Raw genomic sequence first — 18,713 nt, forward strand, 5'->3', positions numbered from 1 at the left:
GACTCACAGAGATCTAAAATTATGCTTTTCCAAAACACAAACAATAATCAAAAATAGTTTATTTTAAAATTCTAATACATTTTTAACTTATTTACCCAAGAATGACATTTCTTCAGTAGAGCATAGCAAATGTAAATAAATGATCTTGTTTCATCCATCAATGACAAAAATCACTTAAGTGTTCAGTAAAACACGTTCACACCATTAGCTGCGTTTTCAATAACCTCGTTTTTGTTTTTCTTCTTTGTCAAGAATAGCCTGTTTTAGACTCAATGCAGCATCCTCAAACTGAGGGTTCAACTCTAAAACTTTCCTGAAATCCTTCATGGCCTCATCAAAGCATCCTGTCCAAAAAGAAAAACAAACATCTTTCTGTTAATTGCACACTCATAAAACAGAAGAAGGGCTCCTAATCATAGAATCATTGAGGTTGGAAAAGACCTCTAAGATCACCTTGTCCACCCACCCACCCACCCCCACCGTGCCCATAAACCATGGCCCTCAGTGCCACATCTCCACAGCTCTTGAACACATGCAGGGATGGTGACTCCACCACCTCCCTGGGCAGCCTGTGCCAATGCATCCTCACTACTTCCTTAGAATAAATGTTTCCTAATATCTGACCTGAACCTCCCCTGGTGCAACTTGAGGCCATTCCTTCTCGTCCTATAGCTGTTAGCTGGGAGAAGAGGCCGACCCACACCTCGCTACAACTTCCTTTCAGGGAGCTGCAGAGGGCAGTCACGTCTGCAGCCTCCTCTTCTCCATTCTGAGCTCTCCCTGAGCCTCCTCTTCTCCATTCTGAACAACCCTGTTCCCAGCTGCAGCCTCATAAGACTCGGGTCCCAGACCCCGTATCTGTCCCCAGCGTTTCCCCGACTCGTCAGTCTCCATGCTCCCGCAGGTGCAGCTCTCCAGCCCGGCCTGTCGGTCTGACAGCACAACCCCCTCCCATCTCAGACGCAGCTCCCGCCCCTCCCGGCTCGGAGCTGGGCCGAGGTCAGCGGTCGTGTCGCCCCGCCCGCCTGCGGTCAGCCTGCCCCGGGTCACTCGTAGAGGCGGTGCGGGAGGGAGGCCGTACCCAGCCGGTAAAGCACGAGGCCCCGGTTGTAGTAGGGCACCTCGAAGGCAGGCTGGCTCTGGATGGCGGCCGTGTAATCCTCCATGGCGGCGTCGAAGTCCACCCGGAGGTATTTGATCTGCCCGCGGTTGTTCAGGGCGGTGGCGAGATCGCGGCCGGTTCTGCTGGGGGACAGAGCGACCGTCAGAGCCGTGAGGGTGGGTGGTACCCGCACCCCCCTCCCATCCCCCCGCCGTACCCCGCGCCCCCCGCGATGAAACGGCTGTAGAGCTCCTCCGCCTCCGCGAAGTGCCGCGCCGCGAACTGCGCGTGCGCCGCCGCCAGCAGCTCGGCGGTGCCGCCCGCCGCCGCCTCGCGCAGCATGGCGGGCTTCCCGCGCGGTGCTGTGTGGAGACTTCCGGGGCGGCGGAGGGGATGGGCCCGCGCGAGAGAGCGGGCCGCGCTGCCCGCCGTGGCGCTCCCTGAGGGGAGCCGCCCCGCTTCTGTGGTGACTGGTACGGCCCTCAGGGCGAGCTGTGACGAACGAAGAGCCTCGCGTGTCAGAGTAGAAAAATATTTAATAAAGTCATTCTACACACAGAGTCGCGTTTGTTCTTTGTGCAGTAAGCTCAGTGCGGAGACAGGCGGCTCTTGAAACAGCAGACTTGTCACTAAATAGAAATGTCGCTCCAGAGAAACGGTAGTTGAAAAATGTATATCATTCTATCGCAGTTATTTCAACTGAAGAATTGTGCCCTTCAAGAAATGGCCAGTTTGACAAAATGCAGTCATTTCCTATGGAACTGCAACAATGAAAAGGAGCTCACTCAAATGTATTAAAACCTCCATTCACTTTGCTTGGCTCAGAAACTAGGCTCAATTCACCACTGGAAAAGAATGCTGTTTCCTTATAAGCCTTTATTACAGAGGAAAAAAGGTGGTTATTTTGAAACATGTCTGTAACAGTGGCACTATCTGTGACAGTGCAGAACTGGCAGTGTAGTTAGAAATGTCATACATACAAAAATAACCATTTTAGAAGGTCCTTTTCTGAGATGCAGCAGATGGGAGGACACGCAGTCCTCTGTCCTCCACTACGCTGAGCAGTGGCACAGAGGACAGAAGTTGTAATTGCTTCTTTCTTTGGCTTTCATACAGTGCTTACACACACTGCACATCCAGAATCGATACTCCAGGATAGGGTCTCCTGTTGCAACACATACAGGAAGCTTCCCATCTCCGCTGTTTAAGAAGAGTCATAAAAAAATAGAAAACATGGTTTTAAAACAGTAAAATAAATAATTTTAAAAAACACTCTACTTGTATAAATTTTTAGAACACCATAATACCTTTAACTATATCCTAATTGTGTGCTTACAGATACTTTAAAAAGTGCTGCTTCTCTATTTCTCTATTCACATATGTGCTTCTTCCTTATTAGAAGCTATTACAGCATGTAACTGTGTATGGTTAGCAGAGCCGAGTAAGTAAATCTTCACACAGCAGAATGCACACCCACGGAACCATACAGCCAACAAATTAGGACCAATGACTAAGAGAAAAGTAGTCAAGGATCTATAAAGGTAAGGTCCAATGAACACCTGCACTACTACTGCATTTATTCCTCTGAAGAATCAACATAAAAGCTATTAGTGAGATTCTGAGAAGTTAAAATCCTACTCACTGAAAATAAAATGGATTCACAAGCAATTTCCATACTCATATATTCCATATATAAGAGGAAACAGATGTCAATGACAGCATTTGGGGTACAGTCACGCAAAAGAATTACCTCTTATGCCTCTCACATCCTGATTCTTTAACTTGCAGTACTCATCTTATACCACACAGATGTAGGTAATTCACAAAATGCTGTAGATGTTATACTGGTTAAACATTCACTCATTCATATTTGCATCACACCACAATGGCGATGCAAACACAGTAACAAGATTACCTCAATGGCACGTGATACCATATAGTAACAGTACTAAAACTTTTGTGCTCTGTCCATATATATTTCAAATTAAGATGCTACATCCTTCTGACCAGTTCCTGGAACACCAACAATCTCAATTCTCTGCATATTTTCCTTCCCCAAATTACAATAGAACAGGCTGCCCAGAGAGGTTGTGGATGCCCCATCCCTGGAGGCATTCAAGGCCAGGTTGGATGGGGCAGCCTGGTCTAGTATTAAATCTGGAGGTTGGCAGCTCTGTCTGTGGCGGGGGGGGGGGGGCGCGTTGGAGCTTGGTGATCCTTGAGGTCCCTTTCAACCCGAGCCATTCTATGATTCTCTCAAATAAAGCTATTTTTTATTACCTTTTCTATGAACTGGCTAACACCTGCCTCATTCTTGCACAGTATTTGGTTTGAGCACAGACTGCTCAAATGTTTACAGACAATAGCAGAAAACAAAAAACAGGTTAATATTTTATAGTATCATACGTGTATAACCCACCTCTCAAGAACATCATCCAGATCAGTTTTTTTGTTGTTCTTTGGACAATGTCTTGCGAATATCTCTAGAGCAAGATCTTCATACTGCTGCCTTTGCTCCTGGCTAAGAGTTTCCAAGGATTCCAGTTTAACAAAGGCTTTTGAACAAGTATCAAATGCTCTGTTTGCACATGCACAGACAGCCAAAAGAGAATAGATTTCAACTGCAGGGATAATGTCTTCATAATCTCTCAAATGAAGAGCTAAGAAATGAGAAAAAAAAAAATCCAAGGACATCATTACATATCTGCTGAGAAATGCAAGCTTCTGTATGAAACAGTCACTATGGATTAGTATTTAGATTACTGTTAGTCCTGCAAGTAATTCCAGTGGACAACATAAACCGAAGTCTTTTCACTGACATCATTGTAAAGCCTGCATTCATGATTCAACATATTTCAAAAAATAAACAGAAATAAAGGAAAACCAAGTGGATTTGAATGGCAGCTGAAAGAGTCTTGTTGAGGTTGACGCACCTTCCCCCATCAAACACACTAAAAATAATAATAATAATTAAAAAACCAAAACACACTAGAAGTATTTGAAATGAACCTTCATGACTTGGGGAAAGTGGAGGGCACTATTTATTTCTCTAACTCCCACAGATACTTTAAGAAGCTGTCTACAAGGATGTCCAATGTGAATCTAAAGAAAAAACTTGGGCAGAAAGAAAACATTCAACAGTAGGTATAAAGAGACTGTCCAATTTAACCAGGTAATACTTGGGAAGTTACATTTCCATGGTATCCAAAATGTTACTTTCCAAGTATCTTAACTGCAGCCAGATTCAGCTACAGTTTATTACATGGCTCCCTTTTAAATTCCATGGATCTAGCAACAACAGAAAAATGCATTAACTATAAACGAAAGCATGCGCTGTGCAAGCCTGTAAAATTAGAGCAGTTTCTTTACATGCTTAGAAATGGAATCCTACCTGTTTTAAGCGCTGCATCTACAGAACCTTTATAGAGCTGTCTTTGTGCAAGTATGAAAAAATGGTAAGCTTCTGCTCCTCGCCAAGCATTGTCTGCAAAGCGATTAGTTGAAGAAAGGACATCTTCTTCCAGCAAACCCGCCAGCGCTGAAGCAGTCTGAAAACAGAGCAGTATCACAAGTCATTTTTATACAGAAAACAGATACAGTGGGAAATGGTGATACATGAAAAGAACTTGTCTGTATTTGGTGATTATACCAACTGTTTGTGTTAACTGGAGAAAATATAAATACATGGACCGCAAATGAATGTTGTTAGGCATTTTATATAGTGCATAAGCAGAACATATGGTGCAGCTGTGTATAAATATATTATGTGCACATCTGCAGACTAGTACATACTTTGGATTAATACTGCATTTCAACACCAGATCTCTTAAAACTTTGTTTAAGCTCTTTCATTTGTGCATACGAAGATGAAAGTACAAGCACAAAAAAAAACCCCATCCATTTGCTTCCCCCATAACTGGAGTAGTCTCCCTGCTAAATTATAGCCAACTTAATCTAATCACAAAATCTCACTGTGGGATTGATAGTTATTCCTAAACATCAGTAAAGTGACATTCTCAAAGGAAAAAAAAAAAAAAATCTGCATTTCTTAGTATGATTTTCGTTGTTACAGTGAAAATCTCAAGAAGAATACATTAACCTCAAGCAGAAAAATACCTATTAGTACAAGTTACTTAAATGTTTTAAAACAGTATATTAAATGGTTTGTTTTCGTGGTAGATCTGCTTTAAAGAAATAAATAAAATCTTGTTCTAGAAAGAAAGGGTGTTATTAAGAAATAACCTCACGTTAAGGCAGTTTTTATTTATTCTGACTAGGGAGCACATAAGTGTAAATGTATAGAATTTTAAAAAGGAGAAGACTACCTCTGAACCTTTAACTTTTCCTCTTTGTGCATTCTGCATTTGCTCATGGCATTGTTCCATAAGTAAAGCCGATAATACATAAAGCTTTTTAACTCGCAAAGGCTTTGTTCTTTTCTTTGCCTCTTCATCTGCAATCTGAAAAATCCAACACAAAGGAGTGTATTGTAGATATATATATATATAGATAAAAGAAAAATAACAATTCTTTTGGACAGCTACACACTTGTACAAACCTCAGAATTTATGCCAAAAACAATTCTGCATTTGAATGTAATAAATTAGGCTGCAAACAGAACTGTAAATGAATGTGTAAGTGAAGAATGCACATCATTCTTTACTTATTTAGCTAACAACTGTGTGAAGCCAGGTGTTCAGAAAGAATAATTCAGTGTAACCATTATGTCTGCTGACAATAAACAAATATTTTTCAACAGTGTAGCTTAAGAAATACATTGCTTTCAATAAGAAGGATGCATTTTGAAAGTAACATACACACACAAATATATGTGTTCACTATAAAAATTGTATATCACTCTTACAGATTTTATAAGCCACGTACACAAGTCTGCAGATAAACCAAATAAAGGAAAAAATCTGCATCTTGAAAGCACAAAAGCATTTTTTAATTGAAGAAGGAGAAACCAAAATTTAACCGGTACTTCACAACATCATTATTCTAAAAATAAAGAGATAAAACAGGCATAAAACAATGTAGACACTGCATCCAGGCTGGCTTGCTATACCACTTCAAGTAGACAAGGACCTCTTCTGAGGTGCAGTTCATCTCATTCGGAAGAGATGGTCTCAAATCAGATGGTTTGTGTTCTGAAATCCTCCTCATCACTGGCTAAGGAAAACATCTCTATCTTAAAGAATTACCCTGGATATCTTAAACTTTAGAAATGGATCCATCCTGGCAGTTCCTGTCTAATGGTACATTCCTGTACATTTTTAACAACAGGATAACCCCAAGAAAATAAACAGCATGGAAATAACTGAGGTTTTGGATTAGCTTTTGAGACCTGATATAAAAATAAAATCTGCAATACCTTGAACATGAGCTTAGCAGCTTCGAAGAAATAATTGGCTTTACGATAGAGTTCTATTGCATCAAGGATTTTATTCTTTTCCAGTAAATGAGTTGCATATCTTGCTAACAAGGATCCAATCTCTTTCATATTGTGATTTTTAGCCAGCTCCACAGCCTTATTCCACTAGAAATGAAAGCAAACATAAAAATGAACCTACATTTTTCAATACACTCTGAGAACAAGCTTTCTAATGAATACTTTGCAACAACTGTGCACAATACTTCACTACTATTTAGAATGACTCTACTGTACAATTCAAGTAGAATTCAACTGAATAGCATCGCTGCCAATCATGTGATGCAGCAGACTTGTGAAACACATACTGGACCTTGGTCCAAAACCACACAGAAAGCAGTTGCTTCTGCTTTGATAAAAGCTTTGCAAAACCATTGCTGCTCATAGTTAAATATGTGGATTTTAACACCTAGATATTATTCAAACACAGACTCTCAAAAGCATGTCTAAAAGAGCACGTCAGTCTATGAGCTCAAGGCATAAACAAACTTCTACAGACCTCATTTTTGTCCATGAATTTTCCTGTCTTCAACAGCTTGGCTACTGTGTTTGCCCACAATGTTTGGCAGGACTAAGAAGCCTGGCTCAATCTCATATCTAATCACCATCCATAAGGTAGGAAATTGTATACATAACACCACCATCAACAAGCCCTGACATTCACACACATTTTCTCATTGCCATCCTCAGTTTCTCTCATTTGTGTTGACACAGCATACACGCAAGCAAGTCATACTAGGGAACAGCTCTATTTGTGAACATGCTGGTTTCTCAGACCAGATCTTTTCCAGCTACATCCTAGTGTAGCCACAAGTAATTTGCATCTGTAGAAGGAAGGAAAGGGGATACGGAAGCTTTCTAGTTTTCCCCCAGTTACACTGGGAGGCAGCACTGACTTCAGCTGAGCCTAGCCCCATAAAGGCCACAATGCCATGTATTGCTGTATGCTGCGCATGCTTATCACAGAGTAGCACTACTGTAAATGTACAAAGCACTGCTCCTTTGATGGTCTAGCACTCATTTCAAATAACTGGCTTATGAATCAAAGTATAAATTTTCCAGAAGTCATGAAGAATCATCTGGTGCTTAACAAGGATTTGTATTTAACTGGGCAGTAGGCTAAAAATCTGAATAGTTAACTGTTATTGCTAAAGCACGTCAACTACTGTCATCCCACCTGGTTAAGATGTACACAGGTATCTACTGCATCCTTTGGTCGATTACATTTCAGAAAGGCTGAAACAGCTTGTTCACACATCCCTACTCTTACAAACATATGAGCTATATCCTGAAAAAAAAAAAAAGCAACAGCACCACATTAAATTAATTTCTATATTTTTACTACATTGCATAGAAACCACAACAGGTACAGTTTTGTTTAGTTTAATTCCAAAGTTTGGGTAAGAAGGTTGTTTCTTGCACGGATTCTGTGAATACAACAAGTGCAGCTGTAAGTATGCTGCTCTCACACACTCACTGTGGAATTGCACACTGGTTCTGAATTTACAGAAAATACTACTTTAAAATTTTCTAATTAAATCATACTAGAAGGACTGTGTTCTTACTACATATTGTCTACTTCAACAAAACTTTGCAATTACAGCTTGAATAGAAAACGCAATGTCTTGCTTTATTACAACTACTGAAAATGACATTAAGTTAGTGTGTTTTTCCATTTTTCAAGCATTGTGGAGTAATCAATCATACTATAGCTTTAAATTAGCCATCGCACAGTAGGTCACAAACTTCCTTCCTTTCAGGGAAGTATCTCCAATTTTCACTGCATGTTAGCATTCCTACCAGAGTTATCATGTAAGAAGTTAAAACAGGAAGAATTTGGGGGAAAAAAAAAAATAGCATAGCTTAGGTGACAAAATGAAAGCTTAAGTATCCAGCTTTCACTCCAAAGAGTGAACTCTTAGTGAAGCATAGCTGTTTTATAGACAAATGCCAGCGGATTGTAACTTAGCAGTGTGACCACAGAGCCTGATGACCACAGATCTATCTGTGGAAGTGGCCAATAATGGAAAGGAAGAATGATGGAGAATGAAAACAGTAATATTTCAGATCAATACCAAAGTATAATCATTATGCTTAAGTAGGTCATATATACTGCATTCCTCGTTTTGCTCCTTCCCAAGATGGGACACTTTAAATAGTTGAGCATAAGACAATGAAAAAAGAAATATTTCTTGCTTACAGGGAGTAACTTATTATTCTCTGGAAGTGAGTTAGCCAGATTCTCTAGTCCTTGGTAATCCTCTAGCATGTAGTAACATTCAGCTAAACGTTCCTGGTTCCGTCCTTGTACATAATACTGTACAGCATTTAACCTAATAAAGAAAAAAGCATAAATGTGGTATAATCAGACATATAGACACAAGCCAAACTTCAAACTGGGTAAGCCTTTTGTGTCTGTAAATTTAAAATGACCTTTTAAATAGGGAACTTTGCTCAAGATCTTTAGTAAGTAGAATTTTTCTCTTTTTCTAAAATGCACTAAATGATTTACTTTTCAGAAATCACTATATTGAAGTAGCAGTAAGACTCATTTTCTGACTAGCATAAGGCTAGGATGTCAATGAACCTTACAATCGTATTCCCACATCTGCACAGATCATGCCTGATAGTCAACAGCAACTCAGAACAAAACTGAAAGTTGAGCACCTCTGTACTTAAAAACATGAGCACTAAAATCTCCAAGACCACCCCCTTACGCTGCCCAAATAATCTGGAAATAAACTTTCAGAATCTACTCACAAGTTTTTAACTAATTTCGGACAAAGGCTGCGGTAGCACATTTTGCATAACTGTAATAAGTAGCGGAGCTGTGGATGAGGCAGAATGTTCTGGATGCTTACAGTATACATAAGCTTAAAAAGTAACAAGAAAAGTGCATGAAAGTCTCTGCCAGTTATTAACTTCTGAGAAACCACTTCTGGCTCAGTTAAATTCCCGACTCCAAAATGTGTATTGGAGAAATACCATTTGCATGCAGTTCTTAAAACATTCATGAGTACTCAGTTTTGGCAATGTCTGGAGATGTGTCCAGGTCAGACAGACCTCTGGACTTTCTCAGATGCCCTTGATTTTAAGTGTCCTAGAAAATCTGTGGTTTTGAAATTCACTGCTATTTAGTACCTTTTTCCTGTTTGTTTGTTTTCTAATATTCTATATCCATGCTAGTATCACTGTCTATATTGGGTTTTTGTTTTGTTTTCCCTCCCTTCCTCCTTCCCTTCTTTGAAGTGACCAGACTTAAAGCAATAGTGAGACTTTTTTTCCTTCATTCTTTAGATAGTTGATCAACAGCTCTCTAATGTAACGGATGCGATGGAATTATAAAGGTCAGAGTTAAATCTCATCATTATAAAATCATCCAACGTTTTACTCTGGCTTTCCTGATATCTGTCCCTTCTCATAAGGTAAGTCTTGTCATAAGCTTTATCATTTCCTTTGTATTTTCCTTCTTACCAGTTCCCCTACAGAACATACCACTTCTGACGGTCTGCAAAATAATCTCCAATAGCATTGTGTGCTTGTTCAAGAAGGGCATCATCTGAGTCACCTGAGCCAGTTTTCAATAGCTGCAGCACTCGAAACCAATCTCCTAGTTTCATCCGTAGTCCAATGGCAAGATCTCTAATATAAACAGAAAATAGCAGGAAAAGACAATAAAATAGCTAACAAAAAATCTTCAGCTAAGGATCCAAAAATATTTTCACATTCATAACCCATACCACAAGTATCACAGTGATCCCTTATACCTTGTACAACTTAAACTATATTCCAAGTAAATAAAGGAGCTCAAGAGAGCTCACAGATTACATCATACAAATACACTTCCCTATCAGTCATACTACTGCATGAAGTACACTGAATTAGCAGTTGGCAATGCAATTGCCAAATTTCAGATCTTCTCTTGCTGTGTATACCTTCCATCTTTCACTGCTGAAAAGCAGAAGGGAAGGGGAATGGCCAAGGGGGAAGGAATATCAGTGAGGGAGGATGATGTGTAATAACGTTCATTTCAGAAACTCAATTCAAGATGACTCGGAAAGAAGGAGAAAGGCTTGGGAATAATCTTTCCTTATTATTATTCATGCATATTTATATGACCCACTCTGCATCTGTCTAGCACATTTTTCCTATCATGTAACACTGGAACTTTTTTGTGTGAAAATGCTGTAATTCTGCAAGTGGATAGAAAATAAGTGGGAGAGATACATAAACCCCAGTTTAAAACGCTCTAAATTTACCAGCGAGCTGAAGAATGAGATACCAAGTCAGTGCAGTCTGCTAAGTAAAAACTTCTATCAAAAACATTTAAAATTGCATTTGAAAAATATATTTCAGCCTAATCTATGGTAAGTCTTCAGCAAGAACTTTCTAGTGGTGAGTAGACACACAGAGCAATACAGAATTCCTATTCTTGTAGCTGGAGAATAAGACGTTCTACTGCTGGAGAAATCAGTAAAAAAATCAAATATCTCCTCAGCCACACGTCAAGGAAGAAGGCATTTCTGGGAATCAGCATTTCTGGGCAAATAAAGTCCTTACAAGACATTCCACCTCTCCAAAACAATATACTTTCATGGGCTGACTATATGAAAACTTTTCCATTACTAGGCTCTAACATGCACCTTCCTCTACATTTCTGCTTTTTCTCCTTCTCCATTTCGTACTGGGGAAGAGGGATGTTCCTCATTCTTACATCATAAAATAAGAATGACATTTTCCTCCAACATTCCCTTTTCTTTTTTTCATGACTTCATTAATCAAAGTTTAAACATTTCATGTGTTCAGAAGTGATTCGTGTGTCTCTTCATGTCTGACCATCACCCACAGACTGCATCACACAACTGCTGCTTATTACAGAAAAAGGGCAAGGAGGAATACAGTGCTAAACCTAGTTACTTAGCATTAATTTATATTTTTCAGTAATACTGTCATTTAGTTTTGTTCTTGTTTTCATTCCTCAGCAAAAATTCCACTGGTCCACAGTCCTTTCTGTCTCTCCTAAGATTAAAGTTAATTGGAAACTTCATTGTTTGTATATGTAATTTGAAAGAATGCATACTTGGCAAGTAGCTAAGAGCAACAATACATAAATTTAATGTTAGTTTTAAGACTTCTGTTTGTATTTGTTTGTATTTCTGGATTCCCAGATGACACATCTACAAAATATTTTCTCTAGAAAAAACAGCACTACCTAGAGCAGCTCACAATTTTCATGATTTGGAAGGCACTGGTTCACATAAGGAATTGCTTATGTATAGATACAGCGAAGTTCTTCCCATGTGATGTTGTTCTGTCTTTCCAGCAACTGGTGAAGAGTCCTCATGCTAAACCAGCCGTTCCTTATAAGGGTGAGTGTTTGTTTTCCAAGACATTTCTTTCATTTGCTGCTGAGATGACAACATGCAATTACCTTCTGTCCATATCCAGATACATTCTTTCAGCTTCTTCAAATCTGCCGAAATAGGCTGCCACTTCTGCTTGCTTCATTGACTCACTCTGCAGGTTGCCTAGACGCTTCACAAATTTAATACCTTGATAATCCTTGCAGCGCACAAAAGCTTGTTCAGCAGTCTGCAGATCTAGCTTCTGAAGGGCAGCTTCAGCCAGGAGACGCCTGTGTGAAAAACAAATACAACACATAAAAAAAAACAGCCATAAATTAAACATCTCATGAGGAGTAGCTGAGGGAACTGGGAGTGTTCAGTCCGGAAAAGAGGAGGCTCAGGGTAGACCTTATCTCTCTCTACAATTGCCTAAAAGGAGGTTGGAGTGAGGCGGGGGCCAGCCTCTTCTCCCAGGTAACAGCAATAGGATGAGAGACAATGGCCTCAAAGTGTGCCAGGGGAGGTACAGGTTGGGTATAAGAAAATATTTTTTCTCCAAAGGAGTGGTGAGGCATTGGAACAGACTGCTCAGGAAGGTGTCACCATCCCTGGAAGCATTCAAGAACCATGGAGATGTGGCACTGAGGGACATGGTTAGTGCGCATGGCGGTGATGGGTTTATGGTTGGACTAGATGACCTTAGAGGTCTCTTCCAACCTTAATGATTCTATTATTCTAACCCCTGAGATATGGGACATTAACTAGATTTCCAGAACTGTTTTCACATGTTTATTCTTACAAGTTTGCTGGGCAAGATTTAAATTCAGTTTAATAGTTGGGTTTAACTTGTAAAACTTGTTTAACTAAGTTATTTTCCTCAGATTATTTCATTTTGCAAGAATGTAACAAATTATGATTGATGTACTCTCCCCATTCTCACTTCTTTCCTTTACAGCCTGACCTAAATGGTCCATGGTTAGTTGTGCATGCTTAGGAGCATAAACCTCTTTCTTGCCTTGTAGAAAAATGTACCACACAGCCTGAAAACACACGAATTCCACAAGAGGCAGTGAGCCAGGCTTGCAGGGGGACTGCAAGGTTCTCTTCAGGTCTTACATCAGCACTATAAAATGCCTTTGTAGATGATTCAGCTTCAATGTCAAGACATTCCCATTTAGAACAGCAGCCCTTCAGACTGCACCTGAGTACTGTTACTACTTATAATTATTATTATTATTATTTTAAATAATGATTCTCATTAAATTGTATGCTGGTTGGCTGCTCTTACTTTGAGGGTTTTTTCACTTGGATAGCTAGATCTGTCTGAATAAGAAGACTACAAAAGAAAGAAAACACTGAAACAAAGAAAGTTGGCTTATTATGAGATTTTTCTTTTATTTTACCAAAGTCTGGGATGTGGATTATCTTCTATGAATTGGGAAGATTCCTCAATCCCAACTTCTTCAATCAGTGCTCGACTGTCTCGTAATGATCGAATCTCAAAATTGATGATGTAATCTTTGTTAGGCCGTTCAGGATTCTAACATAATGAATAAAGAAATACAATTTTATTCTGTCACATTTACTCTCACCCATCAATGATATCTACTGTTCAAATCACTTAGACACCAACTATTCCTACAAAATAAAATTAATTCTACTTACCTTTAGTATTTCATCCAGAAGAACAGATTTGATTTCTAAATCTTCAAAGTTGCAAATATATCCAGATGTTTGTATAGGTTCCTTAAAGTAAAACAGTTAAAAGGGAATTAATCTGTATTCTACTTACATTCTAAATAAATCTATTAATGTATGTAAAAAGACTTCCCTCCTGTCCAAACTAGGATTTGACTGCTTTTCCAACAGGAAATAAATACTAAAGCCATTGGTTTTACTGACAATCTCATATACACAGACATAATTAAAAATCTTGGTTTTTATAACCACATTATGAGAAAAAGATAAAGGAATATTGGGACTCACCCAAACCACGCATTACAAATACCTTTATTAAAATTGGGCTTACTGTTTCCAAAGCATATTATTATTTTCAGGAGCCTAATTTTTATAAGTGGAAGAAAAGGATAGCTAGCATTTTTGTCTTTTAATCTTTGCAGGTCTGGTAGTTTATTTCACACTTATTTCATCTTAAACAAGACCCTCACATCAGAGTTGACGAGATATTAAGACGTCAGTTATTTATTTATATGAAGTTTATTAATATCAAAATACCTAATTAAACTGCAAGCATAAAAATAATTCTATTCAATACAGAGCCATTATCTTAGAGTGAATTCATAAAATGAGTAGTTTGTTTACATTTAATTTACCTCTGGATCCAAGTTTCTGAAAACATACATTCTTGTTTTCTCCATCACTGCAAACAAATCTGGATTATCTTTGGCCCATTTCATATCCCAGACATCTCTGCGTTCCAGTTTGAGCTGTTCGCCAATCACTTGCTGTCCGGTACTGCTTGTTACCCGTGCATCCAAGTCAAAGAAAGTCAAAACACCTGAAAGGTCTATGATGGCAACACGGCTACAGAACAGGGGAGAAAACAAACAAACAAACAGAAAAAGGAGTAACAAAAGAACAGGACAGCTAAATAACACTATTCAAAGCTGCACATCTGAAATAAATTTCCTGAACTGGCACACTCAGGCCAAATTTCCCTCTAAACTAATTCCATGGCTTCAGCAAGATGCCTGTGATTTTCATTTATCTGTACAGCAGAGAGAGACCGGAATCATGGAAAAGAGGTCTTCATCTTCTCCTATTGGATCTGGCCCTGGACTCTACTGACCTGTGCCTGTTTTTTATCCAGCATTCTGAAGATGCTTAGTAGTTCAGATAAAAAGTTTGGTAAAATACAGATTCAGCTCCTCACTAAACTGTTTTCTTGACAGAGCCTGAAATTATAAATGTAACATATATGCAGATTCTTAAATTAAAAATACAGTGCAACAATCCAGAGTGTTCATCCCTAAAACAGGATTTCGGATATTACTGCAAAGGATATTATTCTTTTTTATTTCTTTTTTAGATAATATTAAGTAATCAATTAATCTTTGACATCATTTGAAATATAGGGAAAATACAATTTCTAAAGGGTTACATTTGAAAATTTACAGTTAATATATTATCAGTGATTGACTGTAGCCTCGATTTACTGTCAGTCATTTACTGCAGTGCTGTTTTAAAAGCATTTTTAATATTTTTCAATATTGGAATGCATTTAGACAACCTTAATCTTCATTAAAATTGCAAAAGCAACCCAATTAACTTTAAAAACCTGGTGAATCTGAGTATTTTCCACTAATACAAAATCATTTAGAAACGTAACAGCTTAGGTTCAAAACAAAACTAATGCAGATCTGGCTAGGTCATATAGGTTTTTAAGTGAATCCATCTATTTTTGGTCTACACATGAAGATATGAATGATCTACACATACGCTATGAATTTTGCTTGAAATTATACAGTTATTTTGAAGTGATTGAAATTATCTTATGAGTGCTTGCTCATTGGTGTATTTTTGCCTTGTCTGCCAACATTCTCAAATTCTCTTTTGGGGGTGGAGGAGGGAAACCAAAAGCACTATCAAACATTAATGGTTGTCTACCAAGTAGAATGTAGATTCAGTATTGGCACCACTGAAGTTTAAGAAAACCCTTAGCAGGAAACCCTGCTAGGTGATTTGCCACTAGCTACAGTTTGCAACAGTGGAAAATTAACACAGGACAAACAAGGTTTCTAGGCATTAGAAGGACAGAAATAAAAAGAAACCTTCAAGATATGAAGTTTCACATTATGACATACTTTCATCAATTCCTGACCTCAGCAAGCTTGTGTTTGGTTTATCTCCTAACAGATATTTTCTCTTGTGTGTTTCCTTAAATACAGACCATAAAGAGCGTAGTACACAAGGAAGCTTTACCAACTCAGCCTCTTATAGCAGTCTGACCAGTAAGAAATAAAGAAACCATTAATAGCCAATAAAGTAAGTAATTTATATTAAAGTAAAATTAGTACATAATTACCAATATTTTCACAAAATGTAGTGGCTTAGTTTAAAATTATTTGTCATTGTTAGAAGCAGACCTATAACTCACCTGGAGTTGCAGTTCAAAGACAGCTGATGTGCCCGACAATTCAGGGTATACTTCTGAATTATGCCAACATTAGGAAGACTGTATCTGTGAATAGTGCCAGATTCTCTTCCCTAGAGAAAAGCATTTTTTTTTTTTAATTTTCTGTGAATAAACAGCTTAACAAGGTTTTCTTTATACACTGTTGTAGACTAAAGAGTGCTTGGATGAGTGGCTGAGCCGATGTGGGAAGAGTGAATGTCATCCCCCTGGAGTTTTTAATTCTGCTATTTAAAGAAAATAATTTCTTAAGATGCTCCAAGTTAAAGATCTGCTTAAATAAGATGTTAAAACAGTCATGTGGAACAGCGCACTCAGGTTATTTTACCTACTGCTGAAGCCTTATTTTGGAAGGTAGTCAGTAATTTTAAAGGCAGCCCAAACATCATTCCTTTCCTATTTTTTCTTTTCCCTACCCAAGTCACCTGGAAAGATCCTCCTTATGACTTTTTTCGTGTATGTATACCCTCTAAATTGAAAAGCAGATTTGGCTAGAAGAGTTAGAAAGATCTGACCACCATAACACACATTACTGTATCAACTAATGACTTTAATGACTTTCACACTTTCTCCATCTGTTTTCTTACCTGTGTCTCAATGTTTTTGTCTAATTCATTCAAAAGATATTAAAAAAAAATCACTAGAGTAGGAGCATGGGAAAACATTTTAAATATGACTTCTCATGACTTAACTGCACGAGAGTCCTGCCTACAACAGCAAGTGGCAATTAGACGTTGTTTTAATCCCCTAACTTACCACAAGTAGTATCTTATCAGATGCTGTTATTGCACAAATTGGATCTCTTGTTCCCTGAAAGCATACAAACACCAACACTTGTTTTAATACTGCAATAAGAAAGAACCTCTATGGGGAAAAAAAAAAAGTTATGCTTAAATATACAAGAATGCTGCCAAGTGTTTACACAAAAAGGGGCTATCAAACTTTATCACTGTACAATAAATGGATGGCTTATGATATTAGTAGCCTTTGGTATGGGAAACATGGTAACAGTAAGAGCTTCCTTTCTTCTCCTGCCCCTCCTTCCAGAAAAAAAGAAGAAATAAATAAAGAAAAAAAAAGAAAAGTAACAGATGTTGAACAGAAAACACAAGAAGGCAACTATCGCTCACTTGTGAGGCCTGTAATTAATTGCAGGCATATCAATCCATGTATTTACGTGCATGTTTTCATAAAGTGAAAAAGGCCAAAAAATACTAGGATCCATTGCAGACACTGAGTTTCAACAAGAAGCTTATACTTCATTGAAGGAGCTCCTTCTGGGGCCTATTCATTCTCCAGAATACAGAATACACTTTATCCCTGAATTCTACACAGTTTGATGTACATTTCTAGTAATACGTAATGATACAATAATATTTTACTGACCAGAAGCAACAGTAACATTTTTGTACAAAAGGTAGAAGTGAAAGAAAATAAAAAGATCACTTCCATTAATGAAAACTTAAGCAAATACATACAGCAATGCCACCTACTACTCTTTCAAGCTACCAGTGATACCATAATAAACAAGTTAAAAACAATGCTCACTTCAACAGCTTTACTGTAATCAAGGTGTCCATCTCCGGATCCTGAAGGGGTGTCATCAATATGATAAATCCTGTAGAGAAGGAAGGAGAAAAAGTGCCTCTGAAGAAAGAAGGGTCATTTTTGATAGAATATAGGTATCTTCAGTCCATGGAGAAGGAACCACTGTAACCAGAAAAAAAAGTATAAAAGCTAAGCCTGTTCCTGTGGTTCCAGCAGTGCTCCCCCCAGTAACCCTGCTTTGAGTTAATACAGACTCGTTTTCACCTTCACTACACGATGGTCCATAATGTCAGCTCCATATGATCTACAGTCTTTCATTCTGCAACAAGAAGATCCTGCAAATGACCAACCATCTCACTATCACATCCACAAAACTTACATATTACTATATTCAAAACTTTATCAAAACTCTTCTGCTGTAAAAAGTAGCATTAGAAAGAGGAAGTTAATGTAACTGTGTTAACATGAGCACATGGGAAGGAATTATTTTAGATGGGCAGATGATGACAACTTTGGCTTGTTTAGTTTGAGAGAACAGGTCATACAGGATTAGAGGCCAAAGATACAGTAGGACACAAATGTATTTAGAGAATAGGTGGACAGAATATGCCCTAACAGCCACTGACACAGAAGTAATGGTTAAAGTTATCAGAGTGAATATAGTTGCTGAGAAATTAAGGGTACAGAAAAGACAAAAAACCCACATTCATCAGACATGCAGCTCTGTAAAGGAGGCATTCAAAGGTCCCAAACAGTGACAGTAAGCAGAAAACTAATCAAAAAAAAGCCTAAGAGATCTGGATAACAACTATGAGTTTGTCATGAAAAACTACACTTAACAATTTTGAGTAGGAAAACAATAATGAGGAGTTCATATTTTAGGTATGGTAGAATCCACCTTTATCCAAACCATATTTATGCAAAAGAAAGAACATGAAAAAGCCTGGAGACAAACCTTTCCCTGCCTTCTTTTCTGGTCCGTGCTACCTGATTAATCTCCATTGCTGTGAGCTTCTTGGCGACACGATATTGCCAGATGTAAAATGCTTCTTTGGAAGCTGCTATCACATGTGTTCTGGTCATTGTGACAAACAACGGCCCTGTTATGAGATCCAAATGGTTGTAAAATTAGAG

The 18,713-nt window shown here is 38.3% G+C and overlaps 2 protein-coding genes across 4 annotated transcripts in view; both read right to left on the reverse strand.

The window, feature by feature from the left end:
* Window positions 1-42: 42 nt before the first annotated feature.
* Window positions 43-1,470, reverse strand: TTC32 (tetratricopeptide repeat domain 32). 2 transcript variants are annotated; one of them, XM_040697893.2, is made up of 3 exons: window positions 1,320-1,470; window positions 1,082-1,242; window positions 43-344 (listed from the first exon to the last, which is right to left on the reverse strand). In XM_040697893.2, the coding sequence occupies exons 1-3, from the start codon at window positions 1,442-1,444 to the stop codon at window positions 217-219; spliced, it is 414 nt and encodes a 137-aa protein (XP_040553827.1). In that variant the 5' UTR covers window positions 1,445-1,470; the 3' UTR covers window positions 43-216. The 2 variants fall into 2 exon arrangements, with proteins under 2 accessions (XP_040553827.1, XP_040553826.1); XM_040697892.2 differs by having other exon boundaries at window positions 1,082-1,245.
* Window positions 1,471-1,958: 488 nt separating this feature from the next.
* The window catches only part of WDR35 (WD repeat domain 35), a 35,688-nt gene continuing 18,933 nt past the window's right edge, over window positions 1,959-18,713 (reverse strand). For both annotated transcript variants that reach the window (XM_003641075.6, XM_419970.8), the window contains 16 exons: window positions 18,535-18,679; window positions 17,580-17,649; window positions 16,788-16,841; window positions 15,996-16,105; window positions 14,212-14,422; window positions 13,544-13,624; window positions 13,282-13,418; window positions 11,965-12,168; window positions 10,029-10,175; window positions 8,734-8,866; window positions 7,711-7,821; window positions 6,477-6,641; window positions 5,428-5,562; window positions 4,494-4,650; window positions 3,522-3,762; window positions 1,959-2,302 (listed from right to left, as the gene is read on the reverse strand). In XM_003641075.6, the coding sequence (XP_003641123.1) occupies window positions 2,155-2,302; window positions 3,522-3,762; window positions 4,494-4,650; window positions 5,428-5,562; window positions 6,477-6,641; window positions 7,711-7,821; window positions 8,734-8,866; window positions 10,029-10,175; window positions 11,965-12,168; window positions 13,282-13,418; window positions 13,544-13,624; window positions 14,212-14,422; window positions 15,996-16,105; window positions 16,788-16,841; window positions 17,580-17,649; window positions 18,535-18,679 (2,249 nt within the window). In that variant the 3' untranslated portion in view covers window positions 1,959-2,154. The remainder of the gene's footprint in view (window positions 2,303-3,521; window positions 3,763-4,493; window positions 4,651-5,427; window positions 5,563-6,476; window positions 6,642-7,710; window positions 7,822-8,733; window positions 8,867-10,028; window positions 10,176-11,964; window positions 12,169-13,281; window positions 13,419-13,543; window positions 13,625-14,211; window positions 14,423-15,995; window positions 16,106-16,787; window positions 16,842-17,579; window positions 17,650-18,534; window positions 18,680-18,713) is intronic.

Source organism: Gallus gallus, chromosome 3, assembly GCF_016699485.2.
Source record: "Gallus gallus isolate bGalGal1 chromosome 3, bGalGal1.mat.broiler.GRCg7b, whole genome shotgun sequence".
Classification (NCBI taxonomy): domain Eukaryota; kingdom Metazoa; phylum Chordata; class Aves; order Galliformes; family Phasianidae; genus Gallus; species Gallus gallus.